The sequence below is a fragment of the Mustela nivalis genome, assembly GCF_964662115.1.
Source record: "Mustela nivalis genome assembly, contig: HAP1_SCAFFOLD_2943, whole genome shotgun sequence".
NCBI lineage: Eukaryota > Metazoa > Chordata > Mammalia > Carnivora > Mustelidae > Mustela > Mustela nivalis.
This window is the reverse complement of record NW_028133723.1, coordinates 2,179-27,078: the sequence shown is the minus strand read 5'-3', so window position 1 is coordinate 27,078 and position 24,900 is coordinate 2,179. Positions and strand designations below refer to the sequence as shown.

Below are 24,900 nucleotides of genomic sequence, written 5' to 3'. Positions count from 1 at the left end.
CTGCGGAGCAGGGAGCCCGATGCGGGGCTCGATCCCAGGACCCTGAGATCATTACCCGAGCCGAAGGCAGCAGCCCAAACCACTGAGCCACCCAGGCGCCCCTCCTGTTTCATTTTCCATGAACATTTCCATGATATTTGGTTTCACACCTCTACCATTATGAAGTCATCCCAGCATTGGCACCAGCTCACCCTTCTCTGCCAAGGGGATGTTTGGGCCAAGATGAAAGCCGTTTCTGGGTGACTGGTAAACTCTAGTACCAGAATTCTGTCAGTAGGGAATTACTGGAATCCTAAGTTCCAAACCAGCTCCTGACAGCAAACGAAATATATTTCAGATTTAGACATAGCAGAGAGAAATTTTGTGTTTACAGTGAAAACTGAAGAAAATGTGTCATCACTAAACCTAATGTTAACTCCTACCATTGATGCTGAAACCTAACCTGACTCTATAACCCAAACTGGAACCCTGAATCCTAAAACTGAAATCGAGCCCAAAGCCTGGACTCTGAATCTGAGTCCTGGATCCAAGCCCTGAGCCACAAACCCTAACCCTAAACTAGAACTCTGAGTCATGAACCCTGATCTGAAATCCCAGCATGAAGCCAACCCCCAAATTTGACCTTGAACTTTTTACCATAAGCCCTGAAACTTAGACCCTAAATCATAAACCTAAAGCTCTAAACACTAACTGTCCCCTTGCCCCTCACTCTAAATCCTCACCCCAATCTTAAACCCTCTCCCTGATCTAGAATTCTGACTGAAACCTGAACCTGAACCCAAATTCCAACCCTTCACCACACTTTGCTTATGCATTCGTCATTGATAGATATTTACAGTTTCTACCTTTTGATTTTTGTGAACATTTTTTAGGTTGAGGGCTAGAGTTAGGGTCTTGGATTGGGGTGAGGGCCAGGCTTGAGAGCAAGTTTAGGTCTGATTGTGGGTTTGCTTCAGGGCCAGTGTCATGTTCGGTGTCACTGTTTGAGGGACTGTTGTCATTCCATATTGTTTCCAAGTCACTGTTCCTTAGCAATTTTTGGAGAAGCTGGGGGTATATTGGGCTCCATGCAGCTTGAATTTCCGGAATGAAGTGGCTTCAGCTGGACCCTGGGAGGGAGCAGGTGCTTCCATTGAAGGGTGAGCTCCCCTAGTCCTGCACTGCCCTCCCTCGCCAGCAGAGGGCGCAAGACCCCAGCTCCTGCCCTGAGCCTGACCTGGGCAGCTGCACTAGGGACAGGAGCCCAGCCTCATCAGGGCCTGCTGGGAGACTTCTGGAGGCACTGGAGTCGCTCCCACCCTGACAGAGGCCACTCCCGCCCTGACAGGACTCGCTGTGGAGGATGTGGGGTCGCGTCCACACTTACAGCAGTGCAGCCTCCTCAGGACCAGCCTCTGGAAGAGAAGGTAAGGAGAAGCCACCTGAGCGGGGACAGGGAAGGCGGTGCGTGGTCTCAGGCTCCCATGGAAGAAAAGGGCAATCTGTGTACACAATGGGGCTTCCATGGTTATGTGTGCGGTGACGTGGCCTCCCGCAGTGCTATGTGCGGCTGCGGGTTCTCCCTTTTCTAAGCTTGATATGCGCCCCGGGTCCCACCACTGTGTTTGGGCACATGCGGATTTGGTTCCTGGGGTTCCTCAGACTACAGTCAGGGAGCGGCCTCAGTGCTCGTCGCCCCCCACCCTGCCTTGGCCGTGCGGGGTCCTTCCCATGTCCACACCCGCTTCAGGGTTGGTCCAGAGTCTGGAAGTTCAGGAGTGACAGCGTGGACTCTGTAGACAGCTTTGGGGAGAGGATGTATATTCCCGGTGTCGGTTCCTCCCTGAGCACAGAGTGTTTCCCCAACTCCGTGTGTCTCCCTCCATGTCTGTCATCAGTGTTTCACGGCTGTCAGAAGACAGGTCTGTCACCTCTTCGTTCAGGGAACTCCTGGGTATCTTGGTCTTTTGGATGCAGTCGTGAATGCGATTGTTCTCCGTAGTCTCTTTCTGATGGTTCCTTTGGAGCATGTAGAAATGCATGTGATTAGTGTATATTGATTTTGTTCCTTGCAGGTGTCTGGAATTTATGAGTTCTGTTTGCCTTGAACTCAAACTGCCAGTTATTTGACCAGCAGCATGGGTTTATTTGGGAAGAGCAGAGAACGGCAGTCTGGGCTGAGCAAGCTCTGGTTCCATCACAGGCAAGTGCAAGAAACAAAGGAGAAGAAAGTTATTTCATGGAGGAGGAGGAAGAAGTTGGGAGGGGTGCTTGGAAGGAAGGTCCACTGAAGAGAGGCGGGGGTTTGGGGTGATGGAGGATTCTCCCCGGCTGAGCTGCAGGGATGGTGATTTCTTGTAGATGAACCTCCAGCTTCCCCTGTGGGGCCTGGAAGGGATGAGTCTCTCCTGTGGGGGATTCTGATGTGGGGTCTGTGATGGGCATTGAGCGGCAAGTGCCCCCTTCCACCCTCCCCTTCTGGAGTGCCTAGTCTGCTTTACTGAGGCTTCCCTTCATGCTAACATGTGGCCTCCTCCAAGGGTGAGTGGCCTCTGCACGGTGGGTGACCTGGATCTGGGAGGGCTTGGCCTTCATCCCGAAGTCCGATGTCCTCTCTGCTTCTGTGACTTTGTGCTAACATGGATGTTTGGGAGAGTCATTTACTCTGCGGTGAGTTCAAAGTGCAGGCATCTTGTCACAGCTGCACACATGCACTTTATAATTGTACCTCTTATATTTAAGCCTTTAACTTATTTTGAGTTAATGTTTATATGTGATATTAAGTAAGGGTCCAGTTCCATTCTTCTGTGTGTGGATAGTCAGTTGTCTGGCACCCTTTGTTGAAAAGACAATTCTGTCCCCCCAGTGCAATGTTGACCACCCTTGTCAAAATTCAGAGGACCACAGGTGAAGGGGTTTATTTCTGGGCTCTCTATTAAATCCTACTGATCTGTATGCATACTTATTTTTTAAGATTTTATTTATTTATTTGACAGGCAGACATTGATCACAAATAGGCGAAGAGGCAGGCAGAGAGAGAGGAAGAAGCAGTCTCCCTGTTGAGCAGAGATTCCCAATTCAGGGCTCCATCCCGGGACCCTGGGATCATGACCCCACCAAAGGCAGAGGCTTTTAACTCACTGAGCCACCCAGGCGCCCCTGTATGCATACTTTAAAATTTTTTTAAATTTATTTAAAAATTTTCAAATTTAAATTTAATTTATTAGCATATATGTAGTATTCTTTTCAAGGGCTATGCATACCTTTAGGACAGGATCACAATGTTTTAGTTACTGTTGCTTTGTATTAAGATTCAAACATTGGAAGTATGACCTTTCGCCTTTGATTTTCTTTTTCAAGATTGTTTCGGCTGTCCTGTGGTCCCTGAAAATTCCATATGACTGTTAGGATTAGCTTGTGTGTTTCTTCCAAAAGGCCTTTGTGAAATGTCTTGGGAACACACTGAATCTCCACATTGCGTTGTGTACTGTTGCCATCTTATCAATAGTATGTCTTTCATCACCGTGGGGAGTCCTCAGACTGATGTAGGTTTCCGTTACTTTCTCTCAGCAAAGTTTCGTACTTTCCAGTGTACAAGACATGCACGTTGATTACCTCTATTCCTAAGCATTTTGTCAATGTTGGTGTTTCCTAAAATGGAATGGTTTCCTTAAATTCCATTTTGGATGATTCATTGCGTGTGTATACAAATGAGAGATTTTTGTGTATTGATATTTTGTCCTGGATCTTTGTAGAATTAGGGTATAAATTACAAAGGTTGGTGGGTCATGCACAGAGCATTAAAGTTCTGGACAGTCATTGCCTTGGGGTCCATCTCGTGGGTCTTGCTGGCATCTGGGAGTGGTTATGCTGGAGGGGTCATTTTGGTGCCCGTCGGGTCTTTGACTCTTTGACTTAAGAGATGAGCCTGAAGGAGGGAGGTCGTCGGTTAGGAAGGCCAGAGTGCAGGTGGGTAAAGGCCTCTTTAGCTCAGAGAGCGGGAAGCTTCAGGCCCCTGCAACACACCTTGCCCTGTTCATTGCTTCCAGGTTCCTGGTCGTGAGTTCTGGCCTTCTAATGAACTGGTGAGGTAGTCAGTAACACGTTTCCCTGAGTTCCATGAGCCGCTATTAGAGCAGACTGCGAGCAGACTCAGAACCCTAGTAGGATTTGTGGGGACCTCCGATCTGTAGCCCATAGCTCAGAAAAATGTGTGACCTCTCTGCCCAGCCACTGTCTGACCCCTAAGGTAACAGCATAGGGATCCAGTGACCCCACACAGCAAAGAACACAGACTTGACAAAGATTGCTCAGAAAAGTCACTGAGCCAACAGTAGCAACTACAGCGAGCAGCCAGAAGGAGGCCTCGTGTAAGGACGGTCTGATTTCAGAATGCTTCCATGAAAATATTCATCGTCACACCCTGAACTCATCAGTAGGGCCAAGTTCTGGGGTTCTGGTAGCTTCCAGGTAGCTTCAGGTAGCTTCCCAGGAGAGGGCAGTTTTAACCAAGGTCCGGAAGATGGGATGGGCTTCCTGACTCCCCGTCACCACCCCCTACCCAGGGCTGCAAGAGAGGACAGTTTCCTTCAGCCTCTCTTAAGGTCCCTGGTGGGGTCTGGAAATTGACACAGAGAGATGAACAGGAGAAAAGCAGGCAAAGCGTATTGATTTTTTTTGGTGGGAACCTCATATGAACATGGAGACCAGCAGAGGTGACTGGAGCAGGCGGCTCTTCTCCCTTTTAGACAAAGAAGCCATGGATGTGGGAAGAACTGAGAGAGACGGGTTGGGACTAGGGCTGGTAAATGATGAAGAGGTAACTAGGAAGATAAAGGTTCAGTTAAGCAGGTTTGTTCCTACAGCCTTTGGGGCCCGGAATTCTTCCTTGACTCTCGTGAGAAGCATGTCCTCCCTGCGGTCTGGGCAGAGCAAGTGCCACATGGGAGTTTTCTGACCTGCTTCAGGGAAGAAGGGCTGATGGCTGGGGATCCGAGGAACTTTTCTGCTTCTGCTCAATGCAAAATTCTTTCCGTTTCTGTGTTGCCAAGGTGCCATATTTGGGGTAGTGTGTCCTGACCCTCACCAGCCTGGCACTGCGCTCCTTTTCCTCCTCGTATCCAGGACATTGGATGTGCTACTTTGGAGATGTCCCAACCCTGGGGCCGTCCCTTGTCCAGGGAGCACCTGCCTGTAGGGTTGGGGGGGTGCCTATGACTTCCCACATGGGTGCCCTGTTGCTATGGGTGGCCACCCCTCCTTGGGAAGATAGTGTGAGAGTGTGCCGATCTTACTTCAAGAAACTGACTTCATTCCTGCAATGTCTACCCGGTGGTGGGATCATACAGGAGTTCTAATGTTAGTGTCTTGGGGAAGCTCCATTTCTTCCCACCATGGCTGTACTAACCAAAGTCAATTCTCGATGATTTTACCTAAAACCAGAGATTTTTCTAGAACCTCACCAGCAGAGAACATGAGAACATTTTCAAGACCTTGCTAATTATACTAACCACAGGAACAAACTGGTAACTCAGAAACTATTGAAATGAAGAACTGGTTCTCCTTCTCCCATGTCTGGCTAGTGCGCTGCGCTCTGGCTCGATCCCACCTCAGGCAGCTGGAAGGTTGACCTCCCAGGTCAGCTGCCACTAAGATGGCTACTGTTTCCAGAAATTCTTCGGGGTGTGGTCGGTGTTGCCCACCTGTGCACGGATCATGTTGGCGACCTCTGACAGTGGAGCCACAGGTCCTCCAGGCATGGTCCCTCCCTGGCCCCCAGTGGAGCCGTCACACTGAGGGTTTAATGGGACAGGAGCTGCCCCCAGGGAAAACCACCCGAGATTCCCACTGTCCCTACCTGACCTCCAGATGCTAGTCAGTTACTCCTGAGCTTCTGGTGTCTTCCTGGGACCCTGACCTGGCTGTTTTCAGACAGCTCGTCCAGTGGTACCCTCACTTTCTGGGATGGGGATTTGCTGGAGTCTGCAGTGTGTCAGGCTGCCTCACCTGGATCGCTTCTTAAAGGTACATCGTCTGGGCCATCTGAGGACCCAAGACTGTGGGTCTGTGGCCTGGAGGGTTTCTGAGCAGAGCTGGTCGGATGGGAGGGCTGTAAGGCCCAAGTCAGGTTTCCAGAATGCTGTTTGTGGTCCCTGGCATCCTAGCAGTTTTGAATCAAGCCCTGAGATCTTTAAAATGTCAGCAGTATCACAGCGTGGGCCAGAAAATCAGGTCTCCGAGCGCCTAACCCCACCTAAACTATTGCCACTTTTTGCACTTGAGCTGAGGACAGAGGATTTGGAGTCGGGGTTTGAGGGGAGATTGTGGGCCAGATTCTGTGTTTGGGGACACAGGCCATCCAGAAAGCTTGTGCTGAGCCTGAGGAGGGGGCCTGTGTGGAGACCCCAGCTGCAGACACTGCTGTCTGCCGATGCCCCCTCAACCTGCCCCAGGGCACCTGCTGCTGGGGGAGCACCTGGCCCTCTCTCCCGCGTCAGCGGTGCCTCCCCGCGTCAGCGGTGCCTCCTCGCCTAACAGTCACCGCCAGCCCGCAGCCTGAGAAGGTGGATACCACAATGAGTCCAGCCCTGGGGACAGATCCCCTGTGTGTGGGACATGGTCTCCCAGCAGGGCTGAGTGCCAGGCCCCCCGGTGCTTGCTCTCCTCCTGGGGGCTCACCGTGGCACATCCCCAGTCAGGCTCCCTGGGCCCAACTCCTCCCCTGCTCAGAGACCACCCCTGGCCCAGGCTCCACACGCTGGGACGGCATCAGGTCATCTACACCTTCTGGACTCGTGCTCCCATGGCCGTGACATTGGCACAGGCTGGCCTCACAGACTCGTCAGAGAGGACCCAGTGCAGGAAGATGCAGGCCACTGCAAGGGAGATGCCAAGTGACCCCGGAGGGAGCACACAGGCCTGCACAAAGCATGGGGCTCTTGGAGCCCAGTGTGCGATGTGGGCACCCAGCCAAGGGGCACAGGAAATCCTGGCAAGGGTGTCCCGGTGCGGGGAGATCGACCACCAGAAGGTCACAGGAGAGGCAGGAGACAAGGAACATGACAGGACAGAGCTTCCCAAGGAGGTCGGTGGAAGGATCAGAGGCTCGCAGAGACCCTGGGAACACTCGGAGGCGCTGGAGATGTTGGTTGAAACACTGTCATTTGGTCAGAAACATTGTGTCACAAACCCACAGTCATCGCTGGATGATTTACTCTTTGTTGCTTGTAGGAATCAGGGAGTATAGAGCCATTAGCACTCATGGTGCATGAAGTCTAGGATGTATTTACTTTTCATCAATCTTGGGGACTAGATTTTCCTAGAGGAAGTGCTAAGCATGGGTCTCTCCCTTGTTTTCTTTGTGCAAAGGGCCTCGTTTCAGGAGCAGATTCCTGGTGCTCATCACCACGGCTAGCCCTGAGGCCTGCCCCATCACCTCCCCCAGTGGACATGACCACGTGGGCTGGGGTGCTCCCTGATGAAGCCCCAGTGCTCCTGTGGCCCCCAGATCCTCTGCTGGATGCAGGAGGGCATGAGAGAGGGAGGGGGAGAAGGGAGGGAAAGGAGATGGAACGGGACAACAGGGAGGGGGAGAGGAGGAAGGCAGGGGAGGGGGAGGCCGAGATGGGAGGGGGGCAGCGAGGGGGAGGGCGGAAGTGGAGAGGAGGAGGACGGTAGGGTGGGGAGGACGAGGCTTGAGAGGGAGAGAGGAGCACAAGGGAGGAGTGTCAGAGGGAGGGAGGGAGCATGAGAGGGAGGGGGGCAGGGTGGGTGATGCAGTGGGGAAGGGGGTGGAGGGGAAGGAGCAGGGGGTGGGGGGATGATGAATGGGAGGGTGAGTAAGTGGGGGAAGGAGGGAAACCCCGAAGCCAGGTGCACACATCAGGAACCATTATTTAGGGTGAGGTCGGAGGGCATCACAGTCCGGGCCCGGGATGGTGGCACTGGGCACGTCCATCTGTCCTCTCGGTGCTGTGCTTCCTTCTCCTTGGCCCTTTGTCACCCTGGATCCGCTCCACTTCCTCAACAACTCCGATGTTCCCAGGAGCAGGGTGGCAGGAGGGGGTCCCAGGAGGTGCTTTCTAGATCTCGTGCCCCCGATGACTCTGGGACAGTAGCTACAGGACATTCTGCCATAAGGACTGGGACTGAGGATCCCACCATGTCCTAGGGCGTTAGCGCTGTTCCATTCCCGGTCTTTCCCCCACCATTGCGCTGAACACTCCCGATGGTACATCCGTGAAAGACCGCGCCAGAGTGGCCGGGAGTGAGTGCCAGGCCAGGCATGGCTAGGTGTGGCTGCACCTGCTGCCCAGAATAGGTGCTGCTCACTGTTCCCAGTCACCCTTCTCTCCAGGGGACCTGCATTGACCTCCGGATCTTCACCATCTCCCCAGGGCTGCCGGTCCCCAGATCGGACACCTGCCATTCTGAGGGTGACTGGCGCTGCCTCCATAGGGTTTCCTTTGCCCATGTCCTTCCCCGGGAGCTCCCGAATCTCCAACACATGCCCCCACGTGCCTGTTCTCCCCCCTGGACTTGCAGCATTTGGTCTCTGTCCCTGCGGACCCCATGACTTGGAGCCTGGTTTCGACCAGAGTCAGGTGAAAGTATTATTTGGTCTTGAGTTGTGAGCTATGTGTTTGATCTCTGTGGTGTGTCTTCCAACTTTCTGTGTTTCCTGGTTTCCGTATGAGCTACAGAGGAGCCAGCCGTGTCCTGTCTGGGGTCAGGCTGTGGTGTCCCAGCAGGAACAAGGGTCTCACCCCAAGATTGTGCCCATAATTCCTAAAGGGGCCTCTGTGATTACATCTCATCTGTAATCCATCAGGCATGTCAATATCGAATAAAGGAAAATCTATGTTAAATTAGCACAGAAAAAAATAAATCCCCTTTCAAAATCGGTGGGCAGACACAAAGGCACCTGTTGTGTGATTCCACGTATAGAAACATGCAGAACAGGGAATGGAAGAGAGAAAGCAGCTCAGGGGTGCAAGCATCTGGGCTGGAAGAGAAATGGCCAGGTAGGGCTTTGGGTTCAGGGTCTCCTTTGGGGAAGGAGATATCCTGCAGCAATGTTCTGTCGTGTGGTGGGTAAACGCTGGGAATGTACTTAAACTCATGATGCATTGAACTGGAAACAAGTAATTTTATTTAAAACGAATGATAAATAGTATACAGAACACGTAAAGACAAAATCAAAATCAGTATGTAGCAGAAAGGAAAAATGTGCACGTCGGGCACAAAACGTTCCTGCAGGTTGCCAGGGTTGGGGGATAGAACAAAGGGTAACTGTTCTAGGAGGAAGGCTGTGGGCACCAGAAGGGGCTGTGGGCGCTCCTCAGGAGGAGGAGTAGGGGGAGGAGCAGGGGCGGATTCCAGAGCAGAGGCACAGATGTTGTCAGGGGCAGGATCCATAGCAAAGGCAGGCCCCGGGACAGATGCAGACCCCAGCTCTTCCCGGACAGAGTCAGCCTCGCTGTGGGCAGGTGCCCAGTCACCTGCTGGCTCCGGGTCTCCTCCTGAAGTCCCTGCAGGCACCATCCCCGCCTCTGGAGCTGTGGATGCAGGTGGGGCCGGCTCTGGCTCCTCCGATGGAGCAGCTATGACAGGAGGAAAGCGCACCGGCATGCCTGTCGCTCCATGTGCTTTTGCAGAGACAGATCTCAGCCCAGGGCCTCCCGGAGAAGCCGCAGCCACGGAGGAACCCTCACCGGGACATCTCCCTGACTGCGGTCCGCCCGCTGCGAGCTCTGAGCCCAGTCCTGGCTCCTGGCCCCACACAAGCCTCTGGGGTCTCCTGCCCTTGGGGCCCGGCACCGACCCACCCGCAGACACCCACGTGCCCCAGCCCCGGCCTTCTCACCCTCAGGCTCGGCCTGCATGGGCTCTGGCTCCTGGACCACGCGGTGGTGTAGGCACGCAGGCAGTGTCAGCGGCCTTCCCCCGGAGTCCCCAGTCCCTGCTTCTGCAGAGCCCGGTACGGTCACTCTCCTGGTCAGGGAGATGGAGCGGGTGTCCGCCAGCCTCCTTCCTATTTCATCGTCACTAGTGCTCTGCACAGACAGACACCGGGAGCCAGCCCCGACCGTTAGAGCCCTGCCCAGCCGTCCTCACTGTCTTCCTGCCCACCCCCCTGCCGCTCCCAGATCAGACCCAGACAGTGTGTGCACAGCGCCACACCTGGGACAGGGACCCATACCTGCAGGACACGGGATGCACCCTGGGGGGAAGCTACTGTCCCTACTCTCACAGGAGGCAGCCTCCCACGCCCACAACCCACCCAGCCAGCCTCGACCTGGGTGTGAACATGAACTGCCCACCGGGCATCTGACCCCTTGTCAGCCTGTTCTTGAATGGGGTGGGCGCACCTCACTAGAGCCTTTACACACACACTCAAGCATGGGGAGGGGACCTAGGGCTGTACAGGTTGAATCAGAGCATGTGGGGCTGGGGGCTGGCTCTGGGCCTCATGGTGTTACCTTTCTCTTCTTTTGGCCAAATGGCCAGAGCCATCGGGGAGCCTTAAGACAACATCCCCAGTGAGGGAAAGCATGTGCAGGGCATGATTTCTTCAGCCTGCAGCCTCCAGATGTAGGAACACAACAGAACATGTTGCTTATTCAAAGATCCGCAACAAAATGAGCTGGGCAGGGGGCTGTCTCTGTGTGTGGGTGCCTGGTTACCTGGGTCCCCAATTGTGTTGGGCTCTATTGTGAGGAAAGTGAGGTCACCACTGCCTGGGGTCTGCTTACCAACCACTTCCTCCCACACAAGAGCCCCGCCCGGTGGGTCCCCCTCCCCCACGTGCTCAATGCTCACCCTCTGCTCCATGCCCAGTCCATACAGTGACAGCCACACAGCCCACCCACAGCCCCTGCGAGGCCAGGGGGCAGCCAGTGTCCCCACTGTGAGGATACAGGGCTGGGTTCGGACTGGGTTCCTGCTCATGCCCAGGGCTATGAGCCTGGACAGACCCTGTGCTTCTCAGGGCCTCCCTGGCTCCCGGCCGGCCCAGTGGGGGCTTCTGGTTTCTACTCCTAGGGACGCATTCAGGGGTAGGACCTCCAAATATGTTCTGTACCTGCTCTCACAGGAGGCTGGTACGCACCCGTGGGAATGCAGGGATGAGCGGGGGCTGGGCGGGGCATAGAATACAGCTCAGAGGGGCCTGGATCTGCTCTGGGATTCAGGCAAAGCCACCCTCCTCCTGCCTGTCTCCCAGCCCTGTGGGAAGGTTGCAGTGAATGATTCCGACCTTGTTCTCTCGTAGCACATGGCCAAATGTTTTCCAGTTTACCAGACTGTAGGGCATTAGGACAGAAGAGGGTTGGTCCCTGAACTCCTTAGCTCGTTAAAAACCGTCCTCTAATTTATGAGCGATCTTCTAAATCAAGTGTATCTTAACTAGATATTAGAGTTAGGCTCAAGGTCCCATTGCATACATCAACTATGGACAGCTTTTCGGATGTCAGTCTTAACTACATTTCTCTGTAGGCCTCGCTTGCCAAAAGATGTTTGTCTGTGGTTGAATTCCATGTAGGTATTGCTTCGCTAAGTATGCCCTTATTGTCTCGCGGGTATATCTGTGGGTTATATACCACACAGATGGTCATCTTGTTCAGGCCAAGACCATGAGCACATTGAGGGTTCTCCTGAGTTAGCAGAGGTTCTAGCATGTGTGGGCCTCAGGACAATTCCAGTTCAGCCCTCAGCAATGTTATGGAGCCCCTGGCTTCCTGGGTCCTCGTTGGCTCTGGCACAGGCTTGGCCTAGGCCACTTCTGTAGTTGTGATGGAAAACCCCTGGTCTGGGTGGTCCACCCCATGCCTGGCTCTGCAGGCTGACACCCGAGGTCCTCCCACCTCATTGGCTTGGACCAGGTCACATGCCCGTGGATGAGCCAATCCCTGGAGCCAGGGAGTGGAGCAGTGGAGGCTGGCACATGTTGTTAGGACCTCTGTTGTAATGATTTTTCTAATGGCTGGGGTGGTAAGATCTTCTAGGATGCATCTGTTAATAAAATGATTATTAATTTCTGATAATACATGGGTCCAAGATGCTGGCTTAGCACCTCGCACCTCAGTCCCAGCACCTCAGTACTGCTGTACTACACTGTAGAGGCGATGGCTGAGAATGAGCAAAGTGGTTGGAAACTGGTCTGGAGTGCACAAGGGAAGGGGGTGTGTGTGTAGGGGATTGGGGATAATAGCTCTGGCCAAGCTGTATCTCCAACTTACCTAGGTTCAAGAAGGTGCAGGGAATCCGTGGTGTTTCACCTTCCATCATTTTGCAGATGAAGAATATGGCTTTTCCGTGGACTATGGCAAGACTTCTTCCACGTATCTCTAGTTGATACAGAAGTCGGGGAGAGCAGAACCCTCTATCTGGTAGGATAGGCGTGAGAGGCTGTGTGCTCTCTAGAAGGGGTCTGGCTTTCGAGGGCTCACTGTGAGCCTGCATGCAGGACTAATGAGGGCATTTCATGGTTTAGTTCTAAGGATGGAGTATTGGAAGAATGTGGTGTCCCATGTAATACTGGGAAGAGGACAGGTCTGCAGTTCACTGTAGAGTTACTTCATGGGAGTGGTGGTGATCTGCAGTATCTGCCTCATGAGATGTCTGTCCTTTATTGAGTTCTGGGTGTGCTTTCTGGAACTGTGTTCTAATGGCTGGGATTTCCAAGGAGTGGGATTTTTTGGCATCACTGTAAGAGTTGGTCCACCAGGAGTGGGCAAGTCCCTTTCTGCTGCTGAGAATTGTGTCTCTAGCGGTTGGAGTGTGTATTACAAACCTAGAGGTCAATGGTGAGGTGGTTACAGTGGTGAGCAGGCTATTGTTATTGATGATTTTTAAGGGTGAATTCCATAGGATGAGATGTTAGATCTTATGGTTAGGGATCCTCATTAAGTACCCAGAAAGGAGCTTTTTCAGAATTTCATATTCTATATCATTTTATTACTTCTAATAGTCTTCCTCGTACTTGGTGTTCCAATGAGCAGTGCATTACAACATTGCCTGCATTTTACCCGTGTGTTAATGGGGATGTGAGAAAAGAAAATGTGTCAGTGATTCTACAGATTGTACACTGGAACAGCCAAATAGTGAAATTTTTTTTTTTTTTCATTTTTGACACAAGGTAGGATGTATCCTGCTGTTTAAACCAGGAGAGAGGGTCCTCTTTTGGTACTAGTTTTGAGTACCATAGGCCTTCCTAGGGAACATTATCAGATTCTGTTGGAAATTTGGTCTTTTTATTGTGGAAGAATCAGGAGTCAACCAATTTTTGTCTCCCGTTTCATTTTCTTTTTTTCTTTCTTTTTTTTTTTTAAAGATTTTATTTATTTATTTGACAGACAGAGATCACAAGTAGGCAGAGAGGCAGGCAGAGAGAGAGAGAGAGAGAGAGAGAGGGAAGCAGGCTTCCTGCGGAGCAGGGAGCCCGATGCGGGGCTCGATCCCAGGACCCTGAGATCATTACCCGAGCCGAAGGCAGCAGCCCAAACCACTGAGCCACCCAGGCGCCCCTCCTGTTTCATTTTCCATGAACATTTCCATGATATTTGGTTTCACACCTCTACCATTATGAAGTCATCCCAGCATTGGCACCAGCTCACCCTTCTCTGCCAAGGGGATGTTTGGGCCAAGATGAAAGCCGTTTCTGGGTGACTGGTAAACTCTAGTACCAGAATTCTGTCAGTAGGGAATTACTGGAATCCTAAGTTCCAAACCAGCTCCTGACAGCAAACGAAATATATTTCAGATTTAGACATAGCAGAGAGAAATTTTGTGTTTACAGTGAAAACTGAAGAAAATGTGTCATCACTAAACCTAATGTTAACTCCTACCATTGATGCTGAAACCTAACCTGACTCTATAACCCAAACTGGAACCCTGAATCCTAAAACTGAAATCGAGCCCAAAGCCTGGACTCTGAATCTGAGTCCTGGATCCAAGCCCTGAGCCACAAACCCTAACCCTAAACTAGAACTCTGAGTCATGAACCCTGATCTGAAATCCCAGCATGAAGCCAACCCCCAAATTTGACCTTGAACTTTTTACCATAAGCCCTGAAACTTAGACCCTAAATCATAAACCTAAAGCTCTAAACACTAACTGTCCCCTTGCCCCTCACTCTAAATCCTCACCCCAATCTTAAACCCTCTCCCTGATCTAGAATTCTGACTGAAACCTGAACCTGAACCCAAATTCCAACCCTTCACCACACTTTGCTTATGCATTCGTCATTGATAGATATTTACAGTTTCTACCTTTTGATTTTTGTGAACATTTTTTAGGTTGAGGGCTAGAGTTAGGGTCTTGGATTGGGGTGAGGGCCAGGCTTGAGAGCAAGTTTAGGTCTGATTGTGGGTTTGCTTCAGGGCCAGTGTCATGTTCGGTGTCACTGTTTGAGGGACTGTTGTCATTCCATATTGTTTCCAAGTCACTGTTCCTTAGCAATTTTTGGAGAAGCTGGGGGTATATTGGGCTCCATGCAGCTTGAATTTCCGGAATGAAGTGGCTTCAGCTGGACCCTGGGAGGGAGCAGGTGCTTCCATTGAAGGGTGAGCTCCCCTAGTCCTGCACTGCCCTCCCTCGCCAGCAGAGGGCGCAAGACCCCAGCTCCTGCCCTGAGCCTGACCTGGGCAGCTGCACTAGGGACAGGAGCCCAGCCTCATCAGGGCCTGCTGGGAGACTTCTGGAGGCACTGGAGTCGCTCCCACCCTGACAGAGGCCACTCCCGCCCTGACAGGACTCGCTGTGGAGGATGTGGGGTCACGTCCACACTTACAGCAGTGCAGCCTCCTCAGGACCAGCCTCTGGAAGAGAAGGTAAGGAGAAGCCACCTGAGCGGAGACAGGGAAGGCGGTGCGTGGTCTCAGGCTCCCATGGAAGAAAAGGGCAATCTGTGTACACAATGGGGCTTCCATGGTTATGTGTGCGGTGACGTGGCCTCCCGCAGTGCTATGTGCGGCTGCGGGTTCTCCCTTTTCTAAGCTTGATATGCGCCCCGGGTCCCACCACTGTGTTTGGGCACATGCGGATTTGGTTCCTGGGGTTCCTCAGACTACAGTCAGGGAGCGGCCTCAGTGCTCGTCGCCCCCCACCCTGCCTTGGCCGTGCGGGGTCCTTCCCATGTCCACACCCGCTTCAGGGTTGGTCCAGAGTCTGGAAGTTCAGGAGTGACAGCGTGGACTCTGTAGACAGCTTTGGGGAGAGGATGTATATTCCCGGTGTCGGTTCCTCCCTGAGCACAGAGTGTTTCCCCAACTCCGTGTGTCTCCCTCCATGTCTGTCATCAGTGTTTCACGGCTGTCAGAAGACAGGTCTGTCACCTCTTCGTTCAGGGAACTCCTGGGTATCTTGGTCTTTTGGATGCAGTCGTGAATGCGATTGTTCTCCGTAGTCTCTTTCTGATGGTTCCTTTGGAGCATGTAGAAATGCATGTGATTAGTGTATATTGATTTTGTTCCTTGCAGGTGTCTGGAATTTATGAGTTCTGTTTGCCTTGAACTCAAACTGCCAGTTATTTGACCAGCAGCATGGGTTTATTTGGGAAGAGCAGAGAACGGCAGTCTGGGCTGAGCAAGCTCTGGTTCCATCACAGGCAAGTGCAAGAAACAAAGGAGAAGAAAGTTATTTCATGGAGGAGGAGGAAGAAGTTGGGAGGGGTGCTTGGAAGGAAGGTCCACTGAAGAGAGGCGGGGGTTTGGGGTGATGGAGGATTCTCCCCGGCTGAGCTGCAGGGATGGTGATTTCTTGTAGATGAACCTCCAGCTTCCCCTGTGGGGCCTGGAAGGGATGAGTCTCTCCTGTGGGGGATTCTGATGTGGGGTCTGTGATGGGCATTGAGCGGCAAGTGCCCCCTTCCACCCTCCCCTTCTGGAGTGCCTAGTCTGCTTTACTGAGGCTTCCCTTCATGCTAACATGTGGCCTCCTCCAAGGGTGAGTGGCCTCTGCACGGTGGGTGACCTGGATCTGGGAGGGCTTGGCCTTCATCCCGAAGTCCGATGTCCTCTCTGCTTCTGTGACTTTGTGCTAACATGGATGTTTGGGAGAGTCATTTACTCTGCGGTGAGTTCAAAGTGCAGGCATCTTGTCACAGCTGCACACATGCACTTTATAATTGTACCTCTTATATTTAAGCCTTTAACTTATTTTGAGTTAATGTTTATATGTGATATTAAGTAAGGGTCCAGTTCCATTCTTCTGTGTGTGGATAGTCAGTTGTCTGGCACCCTTTGTTGAAAAGACAATTCTGTCCCCCCAGTGCAATGTTGACCACCCTTGTCAAAATTCAGAGGACCACAGGTGAAGGGGTTTATTTCTGGGCTCTCTATTAAATCCTACTGATCTGTATGCATACTTATTTTTTAAGATTTTATTTATTTATTTGACAGGCAGACATTGATCACAAATAGGCGAAGAGGCAGGCAGAGAGAGAGGAAGAAGCAGTCTCCCTGTTGAGCAGAGATTCCCAATTCAGGGCTCCATCCCGGGACCCTGGGATCATGACCCCACCAAAGGCAGAGGCTTTTAACTCACTGAGCCACCCAGGCGCCCCTGTATGCATACTTTAAAATTTTTAAAATTTATTTAAAAATTTTCAAATTTAAATTTAATTTATTAGCATATATGTAGTATTCTTTTCAAGGGCTATGCATACCTTTAGGACAGGATCACAATGTTTTAGTTACTGTTGCTTTGTATTAAGATTCAAACATTGGAAGTATGACCTTTCGCCTTTGATTTTCTTTTTCAAGATTGTTTCGGCTGTCCTGTGGTCCCTGAAAATTCCATATGACTGTTAGGATTAGCTTGTGTGTTTCTTCCAAAAGGCCTTTGTGAAATGTCTTGGGAACACACTGAATCTCCACATTGCGTTGTGTACTGTTGCCATCTTATCAATAGTATGTCTTTCATCACCGTGGGGAGTCCTCAGACTGATGTAGGTTTCCGTTACTTTCTCTCAGCAAAGTTTCGTACTTTCCAGTGTACAAGACATGCACGTTGATTACCTCTATTCCTAAGCATTTTGTCAATGTTGGTGTTTCCTAAAATGGAATGGTTTCCTTAAATTCCATTTTGGATGATTCATTGCGTGTGTATACAAATGAGAGATTTTTGTGTATTGATATTTTGTCCTGGATCTTTGTAGAATTAGGGTATAAATTACAAAGGTTGGTGGGTCATGCACAGAGCATTAAAGTTCTGGACAGTCATTGCCTTGGGGTCCATCTCGTGGGTCTTGCTGGCATCTGGGAGTGGTTATGCTGGAGGGGTCATTTTGGTGCCCGTCGGGTCTTTGACTCTTTGACTTAAGAGATGAGCCTGAAGGAGGGAGGTCGTCGGTTAGGAAGGCCAGAGTGCAGGTGGGTAAAGGCCTCTTTAGCTCAGAGAGCGGGAAGCTTCAGGCCCCTGCAACACACCTTGCCCTGTTCATTGCTTCCAGGTTCCTGGTCGTGAGTTCTGGCCTTCTAATGAACTGGTGAGGTAGTCAGTAACACGTTTCCCTGAGTTCCATGAGCCGCTATTAGAGCAGACTGCGAGCAGACTCAGAACCCTAGTAGGATTTGTGGGGACCTCCGATCTGTAGCCCATAGCTCAGAAAAATGTGTGACCTCTCTGCCCAGCCACTGTCTGACCCCTAAGGTAACAGCATAGGGATCCAGTGACCCCACACAGCAAAGAACACAGACTTGACAAAGATTGCTCAGAAAAGTCACTGAGCCAACAGTAGCAACTACAGCGAGCAGCCAGAAGGAGGCCTCGTGTAAGGACGGTCTGATTTCAGAATGCTTCCATGAAAATATTCATCGTCACACCCTGAACTCATCAGTAGGGCCAAGTTCTGGGGTTCTGGTAGCTTCCAGGTAGCTTCAGGTAGCTTCCCAGGAGAGGGCAGTTTTAACCAAGGTCCGGAAGATGGGATGGGCTTCCTGACTCCCCGTCACCACCCCCTACCCAGGGCTGCAAGAGAGGACAGTTTCCTTCAGCCTCTCTTAAGGTCCCTGGTGGGGTCTGGAAATTGACACAGAGAGGTGAACAGAGAAAAGCAGGCAAAGCGTATTGATTTTTTTTGGTGGGAACCTCATATGAACATGGAGACCAGCAGAGGTGACTGGAGCAGGCGGCTCTTCTCCCTTTTAGACAAAGAAGCCATGGATGTGGGAAGAACTGAGAGAGACGGGTTGGGACTAGGGCTGGTAAATGATGAAGAGGTAACTAGGAAGATAAAGGTTCAGTTAAGCAGGTTTGTTCCTACAGCCTTTGGGGCCCTGATATCTTCCTTGACTCTGGTGAGAAGCATGTCCTCCCTGCGGTCTGGGCAGAGCAAGTGCCACATGGGAGTTTTCTGACCTGCTTCAGGGAAGAAGGGCTGATGGCTGGGGATCCGAGGAACTTTTCTGCTTCTGCTCAATGCAAAATTCTTTCCGTTTCTGTGTTGCCAAGGTGCCATATTTGGGGTAGTGTGTCCTGACCCTCACCAGCCTGGCACTGCGCTCCTTTTCCTCCTCGTATCCAGGACATTGGATGTGCTACTTTGGAGATGTCCCAACCCTGGGGCCGTCCCTTGTCCAGGGAGCACCTGCCTGTAGGGTTGGGGGGGTGCCTATGACTTCCCACATGGGTGCCCTGTTGCTATGGGTGGCCACCCCTCCTTGGGAAGATAGTGTGAGAGTGTGCCGATCTTACTTCAAGAAACTGACTTCATTCCTGCAATGTCTACCCGGTGGTGGGATCATACAGGAGTTCTAATGTTAGTGTCTTGGGGAAGCTCCATTTCTTCCCACCATGGCTGTACTAACCAAAGTCAATTCTCGATGATTTTACCTAAAACCAGAGATTTTTCTAGAACCTCACCAGCAGAGAACATGAGAACATTTTCAAGACCTTGCTAATTATACTAACCACAGGAACAAACTGGTAACTCAGAAACTATTGAAATGAAGAACTGGTTCTCCTTCTCCCATGTCTGGCTAGTGCGCTGCGCTCTGGCTCGATCCCACCTCAGGCAGCTGGAAGGTTGACCTCCCAGGTCAGCTGCCACTAAGATGGCTACTGTTTCCAGAAATTCTTCGGGGTGTGGTCGGTGTTGCCCACCTGTGCACGGATCATGTTGGCGACCTCTGACAGTGGAGCCACAGGTCCTCCAGGCATGGTCCCTCCCTGGCCCCCAGTGGAGCCGTCACACTGAGGGTTTAATGGGACAGGAGCTGCCCCCAGGGAAAACCACCCGAGATTCCCACTGTCCCTACCTGACCTCCAGATGCTAGTCAGTTACTCCTGAGCTTCTGGTGTCTTCCTGGGACCCTGACCTGGCTGTTTTCAGACAGCTCGTCCAGTGGTACCCTCACTTTCTGGGATGGGGATTTGCTGGAGTCTGCAGTGTGTCAGGCTGCCTCACCTGGATCGCTTCTTAAAGGTACATCGTCTGGGCCATCTGAGGACCCAAGACTGTGGGTCTGTGGCCTGGAGGGTTTCTGAGCAGAGCTGGTCGGATGGGAGGGCTGTAAGGCCCAAGTCAGGTTTCCAGAATGCTGTTTGTGGTCCCTGGCATCCTAGCAGTTTTGAATCAAGCCCTGAGATCTTTAAAATGTCAGCAGTATCACAGCGTGGGCCAGAAAATCAGGTCTCCGAGCGCCTAACCCCACCTAAACTATTGCCACTTTTTGCACTTGAGCTGAGGACAGAGGATTTGGAGTCGGGGTTTGAGGGGAGATTGTGGGCCAGATTCTGTGTTTGGGGACACAGGCCATCCAGAAAGCTTGTGCTGAGCCTGAGGAGGGGGCCTGTGTGGAGACCCCAGCTGCAGACACTGCTGTCTGCCGATGCCCCCTCAACCTGCCCCAGGGCACCTGCTGCTGGGGGAGCACCTGGCCCTCTCTCCCGCGTCAGCGGTGCCTCCCCGCGTCAGCGGTGCCTCCTCGCCTAACAGTCACCGCCAGCCCGCAGCCTGAGAAGGTGGATACCACAATGAGTCCAGCCCTGGGGACAGATCCCCTGTGTGTGGGACATGGTCTCCCAGCAGGGCTGAGTGCCAGGCCCCCCGGTGCTTGCTCTCCTCCTGGGGGCTCACCGTGGCACATCCCCAGTCAGGCTCCCTGGGCCCAACTCCTCCCCTGCTCAGAGACCACCCCTGGCCCAGGCTCCACACGCTGGGACGGCATCAGGTCATCTACACCTTCTGGACTCGTGCTCCCATGGCCGTGACATTGGCACAGGCTGGCCTCACAGACTCGTCAGAGAGGACCCAGTGCAGGAAGATGCAGGCCACTGCAAGGGAGATGCCAAGTGACCCCGGAGGGAGCACACAGGCCTGCACAAAGCATGGGGCTCTTGGAGCCCAGTGTGCGATGTGGGCACCCAGCCAAGGGGCACAGGAAATCCTGGCAAGGGTGTCCCGGTGCGGGGAGATCGACCACCAGAAGGTCACAGGAGAGGCAGGAGACAAGGAACATGACAGGACAGAGCTTCCCAAGGAGGTCGGTGGAAGGATCAGAGGCTCGCAGAGACCCTGGGAACACTCGGAGGCGCTGGAGATGTTGGTTGAAACACTGTCATTTGGTCAGAAACATTGTGTCACAAACCCACAGTCATCGCTGGATGATTTACTCTTTGTTGCTTGTAGGAATCAGGGAGTATAGAGCCATTAGCACTCATGGTGCATGAAGTCTAGGATGTATTTACTTTTCATCAATCTTGGGGACTAGATTTTCCTAGAGGAAGTGCTAAGCATGGGTCTCTCCCTTGTTTTCTTTGTGCAAAGGGCCTCGTTTCAGGAGCAGATTCCTGGTGCTCATCACCACGGCTAGCCCTGAGGCCTGCCCCATCACCTCCCCCAGTGGACATGACCACGTGGGCTGGGGTGCTCCCTGATGAAGCCCCAGTGCTCCTGTGGCCCCCAGATCCTCTGCTGGATGCAGGAGGGCATGAGAGAGGGAGGGGGAGAAGGGAGGGAAAGGAGATGGAACGGGACAACAGGGAGGGGGAGAGGAGGAAGGCAGGGGAGGGGGAGGCCGAGATGGGAGGGGGGCAGCGAGGGGGAGGGCGGAAGTGGAGAGGAGGAGGACGGTAGGGTGGGGAGGACGAGGCTTGAGAGGGAGAGAGGAGCACAAGGGAGGAGTGTCAGAGGGAGGGAGGGAGCATGAGAGGGAGGGGGGCAGGGTGGGTGATGCAGTGGGGAAGGGGGTGGAGGGGAAGGAGCAGGGGGTGGGGGGATGATGAATGGGAGGGTGAGTAAGTGGGGGAAGGAGGGAAACCCCGAAGCCAGGTGCACACATCAGGAACCATTATTTAGGGTGAGGTCGGAGGGCATCACAGTCCGGGCCCGGGATGGTGGCACTGGGCACGTCCATCTGTCCTCTCGGTGCTGTGCTTCCTTCTCCTTGGCCCTTTGTCACCCTGGATCCGCTCCACTTCCTCAACAACTCCGATGTTCCCAGGAGCAGGGTGGCAGGAGGGGGTCCCAGGAGGTGCTTTCTAGATCTCGTGCCCCCGATGACTCTGGGACAGTAGCTACAGGACATTCTGCCATAAGGACTGGGACTGAGGATCCCACCATGTCCTAGGGCGTTAGCGCTGTTCCATTCCCGGTCTTTCCCCCACCATTGCGCTGAACACTCCCGATGGTACATCCGTGAAAGACCGCGCCAGAGTGGCCGGGAGTGAGTGCCAGGCCAGGCATGGCTAGGTGTGGCTGCACCTGCTGCCCAGAATAGGTGCTGCTCACTGTTCCCAGTCACCCTTCTCTCCAGGGGACCTGCATTGACCTCCGGATCTTCACCATCTCCCCAGGGCTGCCGGTCCCCAGATCGGACACCTGCCATTCTGAGGGTGACTGGCGCTGCCTCCATAGGGTTTCCTTTGCCCATGTCCTTCCCCGGGAGCTCCCGAATCTCCAACACATGCCCCCACGTGCCTGTTCTCCCCCCTGGACTTGCAGCATTTGGTCTCTGTCCCTGCGGACCCCATGACTTGGAGCCTGGTTTCGACCAGAGTCAGGTGAAAGTATTATTTGGTCTTGAGTTGTGAGCTATGTGTTTGATCTCTGTGGTGTGTCTTCCAACTTTCTGTGTTTCCTGGTTTCCGTATGAGCTACAGAGGAGCCAGCCGTGTCCTGTCTGGGGTCAGGCTGTGGTGTCCCAGCAGGAACAAGGGTCTCACCCCAAGATTGTGCCCATAATTCCTAAAGGGGCCTCTGTGATTACATCTCATCTGTAATCCATCAGGCATGTCAATATCGAATAAAGGAAAATCTATGTTAAATTAGCACAGAAAAAAATAAATCCCCTTTCAAAATCGGTGGGCAGACACAAAGGCACCTGTTGTGTGATTCCACGTATAGAAACATGCAGAACAGGGAATGGAAGAGAGAAAGCAGCTCAGGGGTGCAAGCATCTGGGCTGGAAGAGAAATGGCCAGGTAGGGCTTTGGGTTCAGGGTCTCCTTTGGGGAAGGAGATATCCTGCAGCAATGTTCTGTCGTGTGGTGGGTAAACGCTGGGAATGTACTTAAACTCATGATGCATTGAACTGGAAACAAGTAATTTTATTTAAAACGAATGATAAATAGTATACAGAACACGTAAAGACAAAATCAAAATCAGTATGTAGCAGAAAGGAAAAATGTGCACGTCGGGCACAAAACGTTCCTGCAGGTTGCCAGGGTTGGGGGATAGAACAAAGGGTAACTGTTCTAGGAGGAAGGCTGTGGGCACCAGAAGGGGCTGTGGGCGCTCCTCAGGAGGAGGAGTAGGGGGAGGAGCAGGGGCGGATTCCAGAGCAGAGGCACAGATGTTGTCAGGGGCAGGATCCATAGCAAAGGCAGGCCCCGGGACAGATGCAGACCCCAGCTCTTCCCGGACAGAGTCAGCCTCGCTGTGGGCAGGTGCCCAGTCACCTGCTGGCTCCGGGTCTCCTCCTGAAGTCCCTGCAGGCACCATCCCCGCCTCTGGAGCTGTGGATGCAGGTGGGGCCGGCTCTGGCTCCTCCGATGGAGCAGCTATGACAGGAGGAAAGCGCACCGGCATGCCTGTCGCTCCATGTGCTTTTGCAGAGACAGATCTCAGCCCAGGGCCTCCCGGAGAAGCCGCAGCCACGGAGGAACCCTCACCGGGACATCTCCCTGACTGCGGTCCGCCCGCTGCGAGCTCTGAGCCCAGTCCTGGCTCCTGGCCCCACACAAGCCTCTGGGGTCTCCTGCCCTTGGGGCCCGGCACCGACCCACCCGCAGACACCCACGTGCCCCAGCCCCGGCCTTCTCACCCTCAGGCTCGGCCTGCATGGGCTCTGGCTCCTGGACCACGCGGTGGTGTAGGCACGCAGGCAGTGTCAGCGGCCTTCCCCCGGAGTCCCCAGTCCCTGCTTCTGCAGAGCCCGGTACGGTCACTCTCCTGGTCAGGGAGATGGAGCGGGTGTCCGCCAGCCTCCTTCCTATTTCATCGTCACTAGTGCTCTGCACAGACAGACACCGGGAGCCAGCCCCGACCGTTAGAGCCCTGCCCAGCCGTCCTCACTGTCTTCCTGCCCACCCCCCTGCCGCTCCCAGATCAGACCCAGACAGTGTGTGCACAGCGCCACACCTGGGACAGGGACCCATACCTGCAGGACACGGGATGCACCCTGGGGGGAAGCTACTGTCCCTACTCTCACAGGAGGCAGCCTCCCACGCCCACAACCCACCCAGCCAGCCTCGACCTGGGTGTGAACATGAACTGCCCACCGGGCATCTGACCCCTTGTCAGCCTGTTCTTGAATGGGGTGGGCGCACCTCACTAGAGCCTTTACACACACACTCAAGCATGGGGAGGGGACCTAGGGCTGTACAGGTTGAATCAGAGCATGTGGGGCTGGGGGCTGGCTCTGGGCCTCATGGTGTTACCTTTCTCTTCTTTTGGCCAAATGGCCAGAGCCATCGGGGAGCCTTAAGACAACATCCCCAGTGAGGGAAAGCATGTGCAGGGCATGATTTCTTCAGCCTGCAGCCTCCAGATGTAGGAACACAACAGAACATGTTGCTTATTCAAAGATCCGCAACAAAATGAGCTGGGCAGGGGGCTGTCTCTGTGTGTGGGTGCCTGGTTACCTGGGTCCCCAATTGTGTTGGGCTCTATTGTGAGGAAAGTGAGGTCACCACTGCCTGGGGTCTGCTTACCAACCACTTCCTCCCACACAAGAGCCCCGCCCGGTGGGTCCCCCTCCCCCACGTGCTCAATGCTCACCCTCTGCTCCATGCCCAGTCCATACAGTGACAGCCACACAGCCCACCCACAGCCCCTGCGAGGCCAGGGGGCAGCCAGTGTCCCCACTGTGAGGATACAGGGCTGGGTTCGGACTGGGTTCCTGCTCATGCCCAGGGCTATGAGCCTGGACAGACCCTGTGCTTCTCAGGGCCTCCCTGGCTCCCGGCCGGCCCAGTGGGGGCTTCTGGTTTCTACTCCTAGGGACGCATTCAGGGGTAGGACCTCCAAATATGTTCTGTACCTGCTCTCACAGGAGGCTGGTACGCACCCGTGGGAATGCAGGGATGAGCGGGGGCTGGGCGGGGCATAGAATACAGCTCAGAGGGGCCTGGATCTGCTCTGGGATTCAGGCAAAGCCACCCTCCTCCTGCCTGTCTCCCAGCCCTGTGGGAAGGTTGCAGTGAATGATTCCGACCTTGTTCTCTCGTAGCACATGGCCAAATGTTTTCCAGTTTACCAGACTGTAGGGCATTAGGACAGAAGAGGGTTGGTCCCTGAACTCCTTAGCTCGTTAAAAACCGTCCTCTAATTTATGAGCGATCTTCTAAATCAAGTGTATCTTAACTAGATATTAGAGTTAGGCTCAAGGTCCCATTGCATACATCAACTATGGACAGCTTTTCGGATGTCAGTCTTAACTACATTTCTCTGTAGGCCTCGCTTGCCAAAAGATGTTT

General features: G+C 53.2%; 1 protein-coding gene across 5 annotated transcripts in view; it reads right to left on the bottom strand.

Annotated features, from left to right (window-relative positions):
* LOC309858620 (uncharacterized protein) overlaps positions 1–24,368 on the bottom strand; it is a 28,850-nt gene extending 4,482 nt beyond the window's left edge. Inside the window, exons 1-6 of one of the 5 annotated variants that reach the window (XM_082751338.1) lie at positions 24,203–24,368; positions 23,863–23,966; positions 23,247–23,374; positions 22,882–22,983; positions 9,845–9,946; positions 9,480–9,581 (exon numbers count right to left, since the gene is read on the bottom strand). In XM_082751338.1, coding sequence (XP_082607464.1) covers positions 9,480–9,581; positions 9,845–9,946; positions 22,882–22,983; positions 23,247–23,374; positions 23,863–23,936 — 508 coding nt within the window. In that variant the 5' untranslated portion in view covers positions 23,937–23,966; positions 24,203–24,368. The other 4 variants (XM_082751337.1, XM_082751336.1, XM_082751340.1 and 1 more) reach the window with 4 other exon arrangements.
* Positions 24,369–24,900: the final 532 nt, after the last annotated feature.